This window comes from Wolffia australiana, chromosome 1 (genome assembly GCF_029677425.1).
Source record: "Wolffia australiana isolate 7733 chromosome 1, ASM2967742v1".
NCBI lineage: Eukaryota > Viridiplantae > Streptophyta > Magnoliopsida > Alismatales > Araceae > Wolffia > Wolffia australiana.
Genome location: NC_135835.1, coordinates 27,212,748 through 27,228,986, shown reverse-complemented (window position 1 = coordinate 27,228,986; position 16,239 = coordinate 27,212,748). Strand labels below are relative to the sequence as shown.

The window sequence follows — 16,239 nt, the reverse complement described above, 5'->3', positions numbered from 1 at the left end:
CAAAATGGAGTTGCTGAACGGAAACATCGTCATCTGCTAGATATGGTGCGCACTCTGTTGGTTGATATGAACGTTCCTATGTATCTATGGTCTGATGCTGTGCTTACTGCTACCTTTTTGGTGAACCGCCTACCCTCCGCTGCGCTTAGTGGTGCCATTCCGGTTCAGAGACTTGCACCCAATGTCGAATTATTTTCTCTATCTCCACGTGTGTTTGGGTGCACGACCTTTGTCCAAGATCATACACCAGGCCTATCGAAGCTTGCCCCTCGTGCACTAAAGGGGGTGTTTGTGGGCTATGCTAGGACTCAGAAAGGATATCGGGTGTACTTCCCCTCCACAAGTCACTACATCACGTCTGCCGATGTCACATTTCACGAGGATGTCCCCTTCTTCTTGCCCTCTTCTCTAGTTCCTATCCCTCGTCCCGTCACGGGTTCTACGTCTTTGGCCCCCGTAGCCCTTGTCCCTGTCTCTTCACCTGAGCCGCACCTTCCTGACGCATCATCTCCCACGACTACCACCTCTTCACCTACTCCGCCTGAGTCTTCCCCACCCGTGCAGTCCCTTCCGGCCATTCCTCAGCCATCCCCGACCATATTTCTCCCGTTTCCGCCTCCTCTCCCCATCCACCCACTGACCTCCACCTTCCTATTGCTCTCCGCAAGGGTACTCGCCAATGCACACAACACCCCATCGGCAACTATGTTTCATCTTCCCGTCTCTCCTCACCCTATTTTGCCTTTGTCCTCTCTATTCTCTCTGGGTCCAATCCCAAGACATATCTAGAAGCTTTGCAGGTATCAGAGTGGAAGGCCGCTATGGACGCAGAATATGCTGCGTTTTGTCAACGAGAGACGTGGACGCTGGTTCCTTGCCTGACGGATGTCAATTACGTCTCTTGTAAGTGGGTGTACTCCCTCAAGTACAATCCTGATGGCTCTATTGCTTATCACAAGGCACGCCTTATAGCTCGGGGATTTTCTCAAGCCTATGGTCTCAACTATACTGAGACTTTCTCGCCCGAGGCTCGCCTCAGGTCCATCCGGGTCCTTCTCTCCGTCGCCCTTAATCAGGCCTGGCCTCTTCATCAACTTGACGTAGCTAGTGCTTTTCTTTATGGTGATCTTGACGAGCTAGTGTATATGGAGCAACCTCCTGGGTATGTTGCTCAGGGGGAGCCCTCGAAGGTGTGTCTCCTAAAGAAGGCTATCTATGAGTCTGAAACAGAGTCCATGTGCCTGGTTTTATAAGTTCTCCAAATAGCTGTTCACGTATGGCTTCGTCTCTACTGTGTCTGATCCTACGGTGATGCGCAAGCATACTCCTCGCGGGTACCTTGTGTTGGCTGTTTACGTTGATGATATCATTCTCACTGGCAGGGATGAAGCCGCACTTGTTGCAACCAAGGCCTATCTACGTCAACATTTTGTAACGTGTGATCTCTCTCCACCACAGTACTTTCTTGGCATTGAAATTGCTTATAGGCGGGATCAGATGGTCTTATGCCAACGGAAGTATGCCTTAGACCTCCTGGAGGAGACGGGCATGCTCGGTCGCAAACCCACTGCCTCTCCTATGGAGGCGAATATCAATTGGTGGGCCGAGTCGACAGCACCACTGGAGGACGCAGGCTTGTACCGTCACTTGGTGGGTAAGCTGATATATTTGACCGTGACATGCCCTGATATTGCATATGCAGTGAGTGTCTTGAGTCAGTTCATGCAAGCTCCTCGGATGGTCCATCTTGACGGGGTGTAACGTGTCCTCGCCTACATCAAGCAAACCCCTGGAAAGGGCTTGCTTTACCGGAGACTGGGGCATCTACATATTGAGGCTTACTCTGATGCAGGCTATGCGGGTGATAAAGCCGATCGGAAGTCTCATAGTGGTTACGCCACATACGTTGGGGGCAACCTCGTCACTTGGAGATCACAAAAACAATCTGTGGTCTCTCGCACCAGCGCAAAATCAGAGTACAGAGCTATGGCTGATACCGCAGCAGAGATGCTCTGGCTGCGGTCTCTTCTTATTGAGCTTGGTTTCCCCCCTCCATTGCCTATGAAGATGTACTGTGACAATGAAGCTGCCACCTTCATCGCAAGCAATGAGACTTTTCACACGAGGACTAAACACATTGAGATTGACTGTCATTTCATTCGGCAGTATGTTATTGACGGCACTATTTGTACTCCTCATGTCGCTTCCGCACATCAACTTGCTGACATCTTTACGAAGGCACTTGCTGGGACGACGTATGAGACTATTGGAGGCAAGCTGGGCATGTTTGAACTCTACGCGCCAGCTTGAGGGAGAGTGTTAATGTTACTCTCCTCTCTCCTCTCTCCTCTCTCTCCTCTCTCCTCTCTCTCCTCACTCCTCTCTCTCTCCTCTCCTCCCTAAGTCACGTTTATATTTTCCTCTTTTTCTTCTCTTCGGGACGTATCAGCAGAATGCCCTACAAACATATTCATCTTCTTGTCGACTTATGAGAAAGAGAACGAAGAAGGAAGTAAAACTTGAAGAAGACATTGTCTCTCCATTTCTTGAGAATGGGAGTGGGAGTTTTGTTTAATTTTCTAATCAAACAAAGACATGGTCCATCAATGCAACAATGCTTCTCTGTTTTTCTTACTTAACTAAAGTTATTAATCAATCATGCCAACTCAAGCCCACTAAGTAGGCTACAGTATCACAGTCTGGCGACTAGTAAAACTGGTTTATGAAGTACTACTTTATTATTTTTACCAACTTAAGGTCCTTTCTGATTCATTTTATCTATAAATACCTCTTTTGTTTTGAGATCTTACATAATCTCTATTACTAGTCTCTTGTGTATCTTGGCGTTCCTACCTGTCCACTCATTTTTTATTGATCTCCCATATTGTATCGAAGGTTATATTGCAGATATTCTGTATCCGTTTCATGTTGGTGAGAAGATCCATGAGGGGGGAGGTGAGAGGATCTTTTCCATTAGGGATTTGATAAGAACCCAGGAGTTCTTATTGGAGAAGATAGGGATAAAGGAGAACCAGCAGTAAAGATCATTGCCGTGAACTCAGACAGAGAGAGAGGGAGCATGTCAGGAACATCATCAGTGGAGGGAGAAGAGAGACCTGTGGAATGGACATTGCATGGGAGAATGATACAGCGCCAAAAATGCTTTAACTTACTTCTTGGCTACCTTCCTAAAGAAGAACACATGCAGAGCCAAATGTCCCTATCAGGTAAAGTGACAAAAATACCCCGAGTGTGTAATGAAATGCCCTAGCAGACAAAATGATGGAAATATCCCCCCTCTGGTAAAATGATGAAAATACCCCGAGCAGGTAAAATGACGTACAATGGGATCACATCAGGTTTTGACCCTCATCAACGCCAACGTCATCTACCCATCATTGATAGTGCCTGAGTACCTGGATGAGTTTACTGATGCCAGTTGAAAATGACGGTATCACAGTTTATTGTCTGTCAGTCAGTCGTCAATGTCAGAGTCATCATCAGCTAGCCTGGTTGATGTTACCCATGAAAATTTTCTAAACCTATGGATGGTTGACTGTGGTGATGATGTCGATGCCCATTGAGGTTGGTGAGGTCATTGGCATACGATCAACCATATCCAAGATCAATGCCACTACCACACGGCAACTTCCTTGGGACATGTTAAACCCTGCTTTCAATTTAAAAATTGAAAAATATATAAGGAAGAAGACGGGAATATCACTTTGGTCTCAACCAAAGTGATGAAGTGAAGAGCTGACACAGTGAACTACATGGAACCCAGCAGAATTCCTGATCTTCGGCTGTCATAAGATCCCATGACTTAACGAGAGTAGTCCCCTTCGAGTAAGCTTCTAAACTATTCATAGGCTTTTTTCCCTTTACTTGATGGTCTAATCATTGTCCCCCGAGACAATACCTTGGCATTTGGGTGTTTTCCTTTGGTACTGGATCAAGGTTTTTGTGTCTGATAATCTTTTTTTTGTTTGAATACGGGTTTTATCTAGTTATTTAGGGAAATGTCTGCCTAGGCTTTAAAAAGACTTGGATTTAATGTTCTATTTTTTAAGTTTTTTTCCTTATTCCTTCCTGCTTTCCATGGATAGATCCATACTAACCATTGATTTCTCCTCCTGCTTAGAGTATCGATCCTTCCATTGAGGGCAATATGCCCCCTCCATCCTGGTTAGACGATGCATCAAAATTATTGGGATTCATTCTACGTGTTGTTCACGCAATGAAAGATTTATCAAACTTGAGAGTTGCTGAATTACTGCTTGTCTGGGCCTCACTGATTGCCGAGTATGATGCTTGGGAAGAAATGGAGGACTTGAAAGTTTTCAATGCCATCAATGAAGCAATTCTTGTTCACAAAAAGTATGACAATGATAACTTTTTTATGATGAGAACGCCTCCATACTCATTGTCTATAATTGAGGGAATGGGAAACTTTGTTTGCAAGGCTTTCTCAGCCTACCCATTTGCAAAGAGGCGGGCTTGCTACTCTGTGCATTTACTGTTACATACACCTCGGTTCCCCCAAGGGAGTGAAACTTTGAAGCAGGCCCTTTCTCTCTCCTTCACTCGAGCGGCATTTCCTCCCTTCATGTGCATCTGCCGGAAGCCCACTCGACTGTGGAAGCCTTTGCTTCTCGCGGTTTCTTCATGCTACCTTTGTTATCCAGTTAAGGTCCAAGAAACCTTGGAAGAAATTGAAGGGAATGGATACATTTCTTGGGTCTGCGCATTGGCACAGATGTCTAACAGCACTTTTGAGCATAGCCTAGCATCTGAGTCTGAGCTGAAGTTGGCAGGTGACTTTCCTAGCATACTTCTTAATGCATGTTATTTTTTGTCATTCTCCTTTCCGCGGAGTTGTTGCTTTGATTCCTTTTCTCATGTAGTTTTCTTTTTGGATATCTGCGGATAATTATACATGTATCGAAGTAATGAAATGACTCTTGTTTATTTTTACAGTGACCTGTATTCTCAAATAATCAAATCAGTTCTATCTGAATAATTTAATGATTCTATGGTTACTCTATATAGTGCTCTCCACTGAATTTTGCTGTATTTATTAATTTAATGCTACATTCCTTGAAATTTACCTTAAGATTATTCCCTTCCACTATTTCAGATTCCTATCTTTGGAATAAATAAGCTGACGTTAAACTTAAATTTAATATCCCTGATTAGGGGTCAGAAATGACAATGATAATGACGAATCATCATTGTCATTCATCAGTTGGTGATCGACCAGCATCATCATTTGTCTGACCCCAAACTTGGATGATGGTGATGAGATTCTGGAATTACAATCATGAAACTTGGATAAATTCCATAATTTGTCATGTGATTTTAACCGTTGCTTATATTCGTCATCATCAACTACCTTCTCATCCTAGCCGTCTTTGGATGATGATGAAGTCAGGGGATGATGATGATGAATTTATCGCCTCCCATTCCTATATCAGATTATGGAGTCTTTGTTTGATTTTCATTAACTGAGGATGTCACCAGTTATTTTCAAATTATTCAGTGATGACTCTGAGCAAGGTTATGGAAAGATTTCTGCTTTCTAGCATGGACATGGGATCTGACGTAGTGCACGACTGCTTTATCTCTCTAATGGAGGCTTCAGTTAGACTAAAGGAAGTCGAAGAAGAGGAGGAAGAGGAGGAAGAAGAGGAAGAAGAGGAAGAAGAGGGAGAAGATGGGGAGGATGATGATGACGATGAGACGAGTGAAGACATTGATGAGGTGAGCATGATTTCCACATTAAAGATTGAATCAACTGACATCGAATGGGGAAAATTTGTTTTTAAAACATATGTATGATGACCAGGATTCAGATGATGAAGGGCGTGAAGAGACTGAAGATGAATTCCTGGATAGATATGCAAAGGCAGCTGCCATGGCAGTTGAGTGTGAGGAGCTTGAAGAGGGTAATGTGGAGGATGAAACTGAAGAACTTGATCTTGGTTAGTATCTAGAGTAGAGAAACATTATCCCACACCTTTAAATATAATCTATGTCGGCCTGAAGCTGCATATTTCAATGTTGTCCTATTATACTCACTTTTTGTAGTTTATTTCTTTTGTTCCTCCTGGCGTGAAAATTACAGATGACATTTTCAAAGGCATTACATTGATTAAAAATGTTAATTTTAGAATTTGCTTACTTTAAAGGATAGCATTTATTATTATTAAAGGTCCAAACTGTGGAAGTTCTAAAGAAGCTTTAGTCATACCCTTGGAAAAGGATGTACTGATGAATTTGACTTTTCAAATGAATGGAATCCCCTGTCTCTTCACTTTCATTAGGCGTTCCAAATTTGAATATAATTACCTTATTTTCGATGCAGTTATGTTTAATAATAGACCTGATCTTCATGATCCTCAGCCTGAAATATTTTTTCTTTCATTCCATTCAACAAATCACATCTTGACCCTCTATTGAGGTCATGTAAATGAATCAAAATGTGCACTATGAAAAATTTACATTAGGAGATGAATATATTTGCATGCAATTTTTTTGATGATTCTGAGGTTTTGCAGGTGCATTGTGTCAAGTAGATGTTCATAGAGAAGTACTCTCACTGCTCCAGAGGCACCACTGTGTCTGGGACCAAGGCTCGTTGCCCCCCCAGCTCATGGCCAACATCTTGAACACGTTCCCAGAGTATGAGCCATATCTTCAACGCTTCTGATTAATTTGGTGGAATTTCTCATGTTTTGCTAATGTTTTAAGAGAAAGAGGAGCCCATAGCAACTGTATTTATCTTTTTGTAGATCTTTTACAAATTTAAAAACTGGGCTTGTTTTTATTTTATTCTTTTAATGGGCTCATTAAATTTGTATATTATTTTTCCTCTTCATCTATTGCGGTTATATTATATATCTTAGAGGCACAAACTAATAAAGGAGTTTACAGAATTTTTTTTGTTGTACGAGAGCCTCTACAGTGATGGATTTATTTGGCTGTCAAGCGAATCTTACCACCATGCTAATTTAAGTTCATTGAAAAAAATATAGATTCATTATTATTCTCGTGCGCTGTTTAAAATGAAGTATGTGAATACATGCAATGACGTAGTGAATTATGATGATATCATAATGCAGAGATCTCTACTCTAGAAACATATTCTAAAATTTCATATTCAATAGATAATCAAGATGGATATTGAACTATGTGGATGGAAAAATGCCATTTGATCTAACTTAGATGTTAAGTGTGACTGATCTTCTAGTCGTCAGTGTGGATACACTAAGGACATATGGTGGGTGCTTTTCAGAGAAAGAGTTCACTGAATTGACCTGTATGAACCCTCGAATGATGTTTTACCTAAACATTTGTATAAGTAATCTATTGACCTAAAAATCAAGGACATCTCATGCTTGGATGACTATGTTCTGACTACGCTTACAAGTCTTCGCTCGAATGTAGTAAGAAGTACACAGATGTGATTCAGTAGTCAATACAGAATTGTTTGCCCTAGATATAATAAGATATCAACCGTAGGAATACGATGCAAATAAACCATTGGCCAGAGTGGTGAGGAAATAGGATAGGGTGTTTTCCAACGATCCCCATGACACATCAGTAAAAACCGGATTACAGATTAAGGTTTGACGAGTAACCATACCTTAGGTTGTACGGGAGTCTTGCACTGATGAAGGATTACACATGTACATTAAAGGATGACAGACTAGGTTCCATAACAGAATTCAAAGAATACTCTACATTTGCTAGAACTTGAGGTGTAGCTTGTCATCCCACGATTGGAAACTTAATCGATCTATTGGGTTAAATTGATCCTTGATTAGTTAATTCATGCATTGATGTAGTTAATAAATAAGGCTGGTCAATAAATTTTATTGAACCTGCAAGGTTATTAACTTGAAGGATACATGGGCATAGAAGGTCACACACATAATACGAGAAGGACATTGCAAGATATAACAATTTTTATGAAAAGTTACTGATATGTATAAACAAAACCTTGTTGATGGTGAGAAGATCCACAAGATCTTCTAGAAGTGGGGAAGGAATGGAGATCTAGATACCTTCTAGTTGCATTGAGATTAGATGTTGTGTAATTAAACAACTTGAAGGAGCACTTGTATGAAACAAGTCAAGGGTGGAAAAAGTTTCCCACAAGGTAGACAACATCTTCTACGTTTTAGAGAACAACTATGGATTGATATTTTCATGCACCAAATCATAGCCCCGCAAACAAAGATCCAGTTCATTTTAAAACCACTACTTGGATAAAGGATATGTAGTAATAAGTTGATGGATCTCAAACTCACTTTGTTTCACTACACCCACAAATGGTGGAGAAAATTTAAGATAGTTTTTGCATAGATACATAGTCTACTTATAGCAGGTTATCATATCAATGCAGGTATCATATTAATTTCTAGAATCCCTTTTGTCCCTTTTCCCACATTTCGTCTCCCTTGGAGAAAATCTTCTTTGTGTCCAACTCACAAGCTTGTAACATACCACAAGCTTTTTGATCTTTCATTCACATTTTTCTCGGATATTTTTGTGTTTCATTTAGGAGGGTCTTATTGGTGTTGCAAATAGGAGTAACAAGCCCAATGGATTAATTTGCCTATATGTTCTTATATCTCTCACGACTGTTATGTTATTTTTATTTTGTCTCTTGTAGCCCTATATGAGAGTGTATAATATATGCCAATCTAATCTGTCTTCTTTCTCTCACATCCTTTGTGTACAATGGTTTGTAGAGGAGCTCCTCCACACAAGGGCATTGGGGCTCTATTGCCACCATACCACCGCCTCATGCTCATTCTTACTTCTCAGGGTAACAATATCTAAATTTATATTTCATACAGCCAAATGTTACTTAAATAGAGAAACATTAATTCTACCAAATGTTGAGAAGTTGAGGAAATTTTTTTGACAGATGGCCTTGATTAATTTGAACCTAAATAGGGTAAGACCTCAAGAGGACACCAACTGTAGAAGCATTGGAATTTTTTTGGAAACCTGAGAATTTAGAAACTATAAAATATAATTACTTTTAATCCATAATTTGAATATGAACATGTTTTGTGGAAGGTGAACCCATGATAAGGCTAATAATATGGAATTTATAATTGAGAACATAAATAAGCATTTCACCCAATCCATTAAGGTGAGTTAGAGATATAAAACAATTAGTTTATTATAACTGAGAACAAAGCTATGCATTTTCCCCAATCCATGAAGGTGATTTAGAGATAGGAAACCATTGGTTTATTGAAATCTTTAGGATGTAAATCTAATTTATCCATACTATCATGTATGTAGAGATTTTTCCCAAAAAACCTTGAATTTCTCCCCGTTATTATAGTTTGATAACAATGATAAATTGCAAACATAGTATCAAAGGAAGCTAAATATAGAAAACTACTCCGAATACCGTGAAATGATATAGGTTGTGTTTCCTAAAAAATGCAAATTTTTAAAAATCAGTCACACTTTTAATGGAGACATATATATGTCCTACAATGGGGTTTTAGGTATCTTTCTACTATCAACATATTATTCTTTTTGATATATGTAATATCTAAAATAATTTTCTATACTGGTAAATGACAACCTTGTGGAATATTAGAAATGCCATAAAATTTGAATGCCTAGAGTCAAGTAAAGATATAATCTAAATTTACATAGAACTGAATTAGGTGGAACCTTAGGTGGAAAAAAGACTTCAATACTTGTCCATTGTGAAACAATGATTCCTCCAAGACTTTACCATTTTTCATCATGTGATTATGATGTCTTTAATGTAGAATCAGTTTCAAGAACATCCTGTAACAATGTATCTACAGGACTTTATCACAATATTCATTTTGAGTTTAAATTTATACATATGTGCCCAAAGGAAATGACTTTTTTCTCAACAGTGTTCACTTTCATCATCTCATGTTGATACTGGCGATTATATGCATCCGATGTCATTTCTAATATAGTTTTCTTAGAAAGATTCCACATTCATACTACCCTTGTTTTCTTCAGAGTGGGATGGCCTAAAGTTCCCGTCTATCTATCTTAGAATAATATATTTTAAAAAGATCAAAGTCAATGTAGGTTTTAGGGATAGAAGCTTGACTAGGCTGCAATGTAATGTTACAGAACACATAATGTTTAAACTATAATTATTATTTTTATCAAAATAATAAATTCCAGATTTATTCATATGGATTAAGATTGATTAATATGATGCTGTTGAATATATATTGCTAAAAAATACAATAGAGATTTTGATACTTCTGAGAAATATACTCCTAACCGTAAGGAAATTGATACAACCCTCTACTATCAAGATATGACGACTCATGGATAGAGAACTCATTCATCTAAAATAAAATAGGCTTAGGAATATCTTGATGCATCTATCATATCCCGTGTTATATCTTGTTCAGAATATTTGACCATTATATGTCATATTGTTTTATATAGTAGCCTATTGAAATATGGATGTACTTATGTTATTGGAGCTGTTTTTTGCTTGTTTTTTCTTGGGATCTCTCTCTCCAAGGGAGAGAGGCTCCCCCCATCACCCTAACTCTATTTGCCTTATTTTTATATTGTCTACATTTCATCCATATTATATATATATATGTGCCTTCTCTCTCTCTATCATTTTTTCACATTTTTCTCATAAATACTAACCAAAAGCCTCAAATATGATTCTATAAAAAATGAGGTAGTATAAAATAAAAACATTTATCAGTGAAAGTAAAACATATATCAACTTTGCTTCATTCAATAAATGAAAAAATATAAAATAAAATTAAATCCGACCCTGTAATAAAATAAGTCATTCTATGTGAAGAATAAAAGTAGGGATCAAGATAGCACCTGAACTCTGCAGAAAAAAATAGATCCATAATTGCACTGTAGAAAATATAAAGTTAATCAAAACTTATCTGGATCCTTCCAATATTCATCTGATTAATCCATACAATGAAGCATTCTGAAGGTGATCTTGAAAATGATGTTTATATGAATCCTTAACACCAAATTCAGCTAAAATGAAGACGATCAAAAAAATATCTTGCTTTGATTGAATTGTTAATATCTAATGAAATTATATTTAATTTCATAAAAATGTATAAATTATAATATCTCACTGAGCTAGGTAACTAGTAGGTGAGCAAGAGTTACCTCCACATGGATTAGCACTAAATTTTGATGGATTGGATGTGATGGTATGATTGGAGTAATTAAAACATAAAACTCAGCTAATGTGAAGATGGAGGTGATTATTTTGATTTTTTCATCCCTAAAATTCAGCAGTCCATCATTAAAATTTATTTCATTTCAATGTTGAACAGATTATGATTTAATCACAAAAATATTAAATGTCTTCCGAGAACATCAAAACAAATCAATGAATATTCATTCTAAATTATATTAGAGGGGTGATGTACTTGGGAAAATGATTCAATCATCTAACTTACTTTAGGTTCTCACCTAATGTTTGAGAGAGAAGGTGATACCTTATACAGAGTGATAACATGCAAATAAGAGCTGATAAACTGTTAATTTCATCATATTTTTGGGCTTTTAATGCTTAAAATATTAATTTTTAATGCATGTTATCATGATTTTAGGTAAAAGAATAATTTTCTTAAAATTCAAGTTAAACAATACGTTTGATAGAGAATTAGGTCAAAATATACATTTTAAACATTTTTAAATTGAATGTTAAAGGAAATCAAATGTTAATTGACATATTTCTATTAATAAAAAGAAAGTAAACAATAAAACATATCTTTAGAAATGAATAAATTTATTTTGAGGCATTAAGAAAAAAAAGTAACAATTTAATTTAAATTTTTTTTATAAAATTCTTTTTTTATTTAAACTGGCCGTTATTGAGCCGGTTTAAGCACTAAACGTTTGTTATGTGTGCAGGGAACCTCACCGATCAGCGCGTGGACGAATCAGAAGCCAGATGCAGAGTTTAGTGCATGACACCCACGCACGCAGGCACCGTGTGTGTCGCGCACCGCGTCAAGCATGACGCGCAGCACATGACACACGACGTGGACCAATCACGCTCGACATAATGCTGTTGCGTGCATCACGCGATGAGGATGAATCAAATGTAGATAGAGATGAAGCTCGCAAAGTTCTTCTATGCGTTTCATATGCACGCACTGCTGTGCGCATGATGTCCCACCGTGCAACGTGGACCAATTAGTGTGCTCCGTGTGACCTGCATGAAAAGCAAAAAAGTTGAAGTTAATAACAGAATCAGAAGAACAAGTTCTTCCGATTCTGCGGCAATAAAAGGGGAAACCAAAAAATTGGAAAAGCGTTCTTGATTTGAAGCTCAAGGAAAGACCGCCCAGCTCCCTTGAAGTCTCAAGAATCCACCAGAAGTGATTTGGAGCTCAATTTTTGCTTCAATTTTGCAGATCCGTCGCCACAATTCTTCCCCAAATTCAAGCAAACATCCATGGAAAATTGGTTGTTTGTTTCCTGGAATCAGCCCAGATTGATTCTCTGATAATCTCTGGTAGCTCTAGGCCTATTTTTTATGCATTTTACATTTGAATTGTCGTTCAATTTTCTCATTTTCGTAATTTTGTTCACGTTCGCCATTTTCCCAAATCCCGATTTTAATCACCTTAATTTGTAAAATTTACCTTGTTTTTTTATTCAGTTAGTATCCCTTGGTTCTCAATTAAAAATTTTGAATTATATTCTTCCCATAAATCATCTAATTTAATCTCGTGTTTCTTAAATTTGCAAATCGTGAATCGTATTCACGATTTGCCAAATTTAGACATCTTTAAAATTTCGAATCAATTAGATGAAATAAAAATATAATTAAAATCTTCTTAACATTCTAAATCCATGAGAAATAAATCAAATAAAAAATGCAAAACACTAGAAAATATTACCTTAGGGTTTCTATTCCATAAGAAATTTCGATCAATCCTTATGAAAAGATTGGTAATAAATCAATTATGATTTAAAATCTTTTCTCTAACATTTCTAATTAACTAAAAAACTCCAAAAAAATTATTCAAGCTGAATTAAGTATCTTTGTTAAATAAATGAGCAAAAGCATGGTTAACGATAACCTATTGATCTAGATTTTTGTGAAGCTCACATCATAAAAATCTAAGATCAATTGAATACTTAAACAGTCTAGTAAGGGGATTAGTTAGTAATTCTTATCAAGAATTGCTAACTACATAAAATCTGTCAAAATCTGAGAAAAAAAAATTATATCTGTTAAAACCTAGAGTGCTAATCCCTAATCCGATGAAAATTGAATTTCCCTATCGTCTCCCTAGGGTTCGACCACTAAATTAAACACTAAGGGATAACAAAATTTTATTTATTAAGTTCAGAAAACCCTTAAATAATGATCTATAAACACGTATTTTTGAACTTATCACAGAGGCACCACCTGCCTCAAATTCTATCATTTCTTCCTAGGATATGCTTTTTACGTGAGTATTATTTTTCCCTGGTCTGATTCTTCCATTTTTTCAGTTATTGCCTCCTCCTGCAACAGTGGTCGCTGCCTGTTTCTTGGACACATCCCATGTGTAAATCTACATGTACGATGGCATTTTATCATAGGAAGATGAGATTTTATAGATATACCTGTATAATGGCATTTTATCATTGGAAGATGAGAACATATGGGCAAATATCTGCATAAAAAATTATAAGTGAAAATAGAACAATTTATGAGTCCCTTTAGTCATTAAAAATTAATCATTAAGCAATTTGATACCTGAACCGACATCGGCAATTAATGCCTCCAGGATGAAATAGTTTGCATCTGTCAGAACAAGAAGAGATTGAGACATTTGGTTGCTTATGAAATTGATAGTGATAAGTATGTACCATTATGAATTATTTAATATTTTATGTTTAGTGATACATTGTGATTAATATTTTTAGATTGTTCTTGATCAGAATACCACACCTTTTATTCTTTCTCATTTTGAGGTTTGGGTCCCTCTTGAACCACTCTTTTGAGCATATATTTTATGTCTCTATTGTGGGTTATCGCACATGAATCCGGAGTATGCTTGTTTAAGGATTTGACCTGATTTCTATCCATGGGGAAAGTACTTATGCAATGGATTATTATCTAATTGAAAGATATTGTGTAAACACAATCTCTAGAATTTTATACGCGAAAATTTGAAAATATTTTAAGGCGTTAAGCATTCTCTGTTCAACTGTGTCCTCACATTCCCCTCACTCAGTTTTTTCTGGAAATAGTAAGCAGTCACTGATACAACGAAAGTTTTAAATTAAATTTGTTATTTGAGTTAATAGATGAAACAATAGTTTTAAATTTACTTTTTTAAAATTATTGAAAATATAGGATGAGAAAGGAGTCTGTCCAAAAGGAGGTAATAATTCAAAAAAATTGAAAATTAATTTTTGATTAAAAATGTTTTGAAAAGTAGAAAAAATAATTAAGATATTTTTTAAGATTTTTAGAATTTCAAATGAAATTATAGTTTTTAGTTTTGTTTTAAGAACAAAAATCTGTTTTGTATAAAATTTGAATTTTTTCTAATTTTTAATGAAAATATGTTGACAACTATGCTAATTTGAGATAACCTGAAAAATACAACATGGAAAGCTCAAAATTTGAAGGTTATCGTTTCATAATTTGCAGGAAAAGATTTATATAGTGAGAAGAGAAGTTAGTCTAGAATGAAATGTGATAACATGGATGCTTAAAGAAGTGTTATGTCTCTCGAGATAGTCTACTAGAAAGATTGAAAGTGTTATTTGAATATAATATGCAATTAAAGTTTTCACTCGAGGAGCAACTATCCTTTCTGGCCAACTAGGTTGAGGCTAACTTAAAAGTACTTCTCTCTCTCTATCTCTCTCTTCCCAGATGCTTTTAATCACTTTAACTATACATATGAATAGAGGGTCAAAAGACAAGAAAGCTCTCAGGCCCAATCAAACTGTTATATTTCCAGACATGAAATTTTTTATTTCGTTAAATGTGAGCAATTGGATCTCATTTATGTATCTTACATGCATGCACGAGCTGGATTGGATTCGTAGCTCAGACTGTTTACCAGCCTTCTCCTTGTTTCTCCAACAAGCACTGATCTTGGGCCACCTGTCTCTGCGGTAATCATTTAGTAATAATGTTGCATTGCGAATCACTTCCTCTATCATATCCTCATGCATTGTGCCACATGTACCGGAACACTGTGGAACTCCACTGTTTCATGTGCTCTAAAAAAATATCCATTTTTTTCATGGACTCGGTCACATTTATTGCAAAATATTGGATATCATATTTGTCCGTGTCACTACAGCACATTAATACAATAAATGCTAAAGGTCTAATGATACACACCTTGGTGGTAATGTAATTATGGTATCGCCAATTGTGATGCAATAATGATTGTTGTCTAATAATTGGTTGGGCCAATCATTGATGAAAGCAGAATGTCAAATTGGCGAGACATAACTGAATCATATAAAATAATTTAAATCCATTAAAAACATGAAATAAATATTTTCTGATGAGTGAATTTAATTTTTCTGAAAAGATCTTTTCAGAAAGTTTCATGACGTATAAACTATATTTTTAATGAATTGGGTGCTAAAAAATTTGGTAAAACATGGAAAGTATGGAAAAGTTATTAATTGTCTTTAGTAATTAAAAAATATCCTGAGTTATAAAATTAATTTTTCAGTGAATCCAAAGTCAGGAAATAATTTAAAATAGGACAAAAATGAGCATTGTAAAATCAAATTTTATACAAAAAATGAGCACTGTAAAATTCTATCAAAATTTCATGACGTATATACTAAATTTTTAATGAATTGGGTGCTAAAAAATTTGGTAAAAAATGGAAAGTATGGAAAAGGTATTAATTTTCTATAGTAATTAAAAAATATCCTGACTTATCAAATTAATTTTTCAGTGAAGCCAAAGTCAGGAAATAATTTAAAATAGGACAAAAATGAGCATTGTAAAATCACATGTAAAGTTATTATAATTATTTTAAAGTCATGATAACATGAAATATGGAAAATGTGATCAGTATATTTGTATAATGTACATGTAATAATATGAAACTTTTCAGGAATGTGGAAACCACCTTTGTTGGTTCGGCCAAAGGTAGTGAAATGAAGTTGAGATATTTAATTTTCTGTAGATGTGACACTATTATCCTAATGTACATTTCTAAAGCTGTGTGG

The 16,239-nt window shown here is 36.3% G+C and overlaps 1 protein-coding gene across 2 annotated transcripts in view; it reads left to right on the top strand.

Annotated features, from left to right (window-relative positions):
* Positions 1 to 6,864, top strand: part of LOC144713120 (ARM repeat superfamily protein) — a 33,228-nt gene extending 26,364 nt beyond the window's left edge. Inside the window, exons 18-21 of one of the 2 annotated variants that reach the window (XM_078587617.1) lie at positions 4,142 to 4,814; positions 5,540 to 5,760; positions 5,846 to 5,981; positions 6,558 to 6,864. In XM_078587617.1, the coding sequence (XP_078443743.1) occupies positions 4,142 to 4,814; positions 5,540 to 5,760; positions 5,846 to 5,981; positions 6,558 to 6,709 (1,182 nt within the window). In that variant the 3' untranslated portion in view covers positions 6,710 to 6,864. The remainder of the gene's footprint in view (positions 1 to 4,141; positions 4,815 to 5,539; positions 5,761 to 5,845; positions 5,982 to 6,557) is intronic. The other variant, XM_078587625.1, reaches the window with a different exon arrangement.
* The last annotated feature ends 9,375 nt before the right edge of the window (positions 6,865 to 16,239 follow it).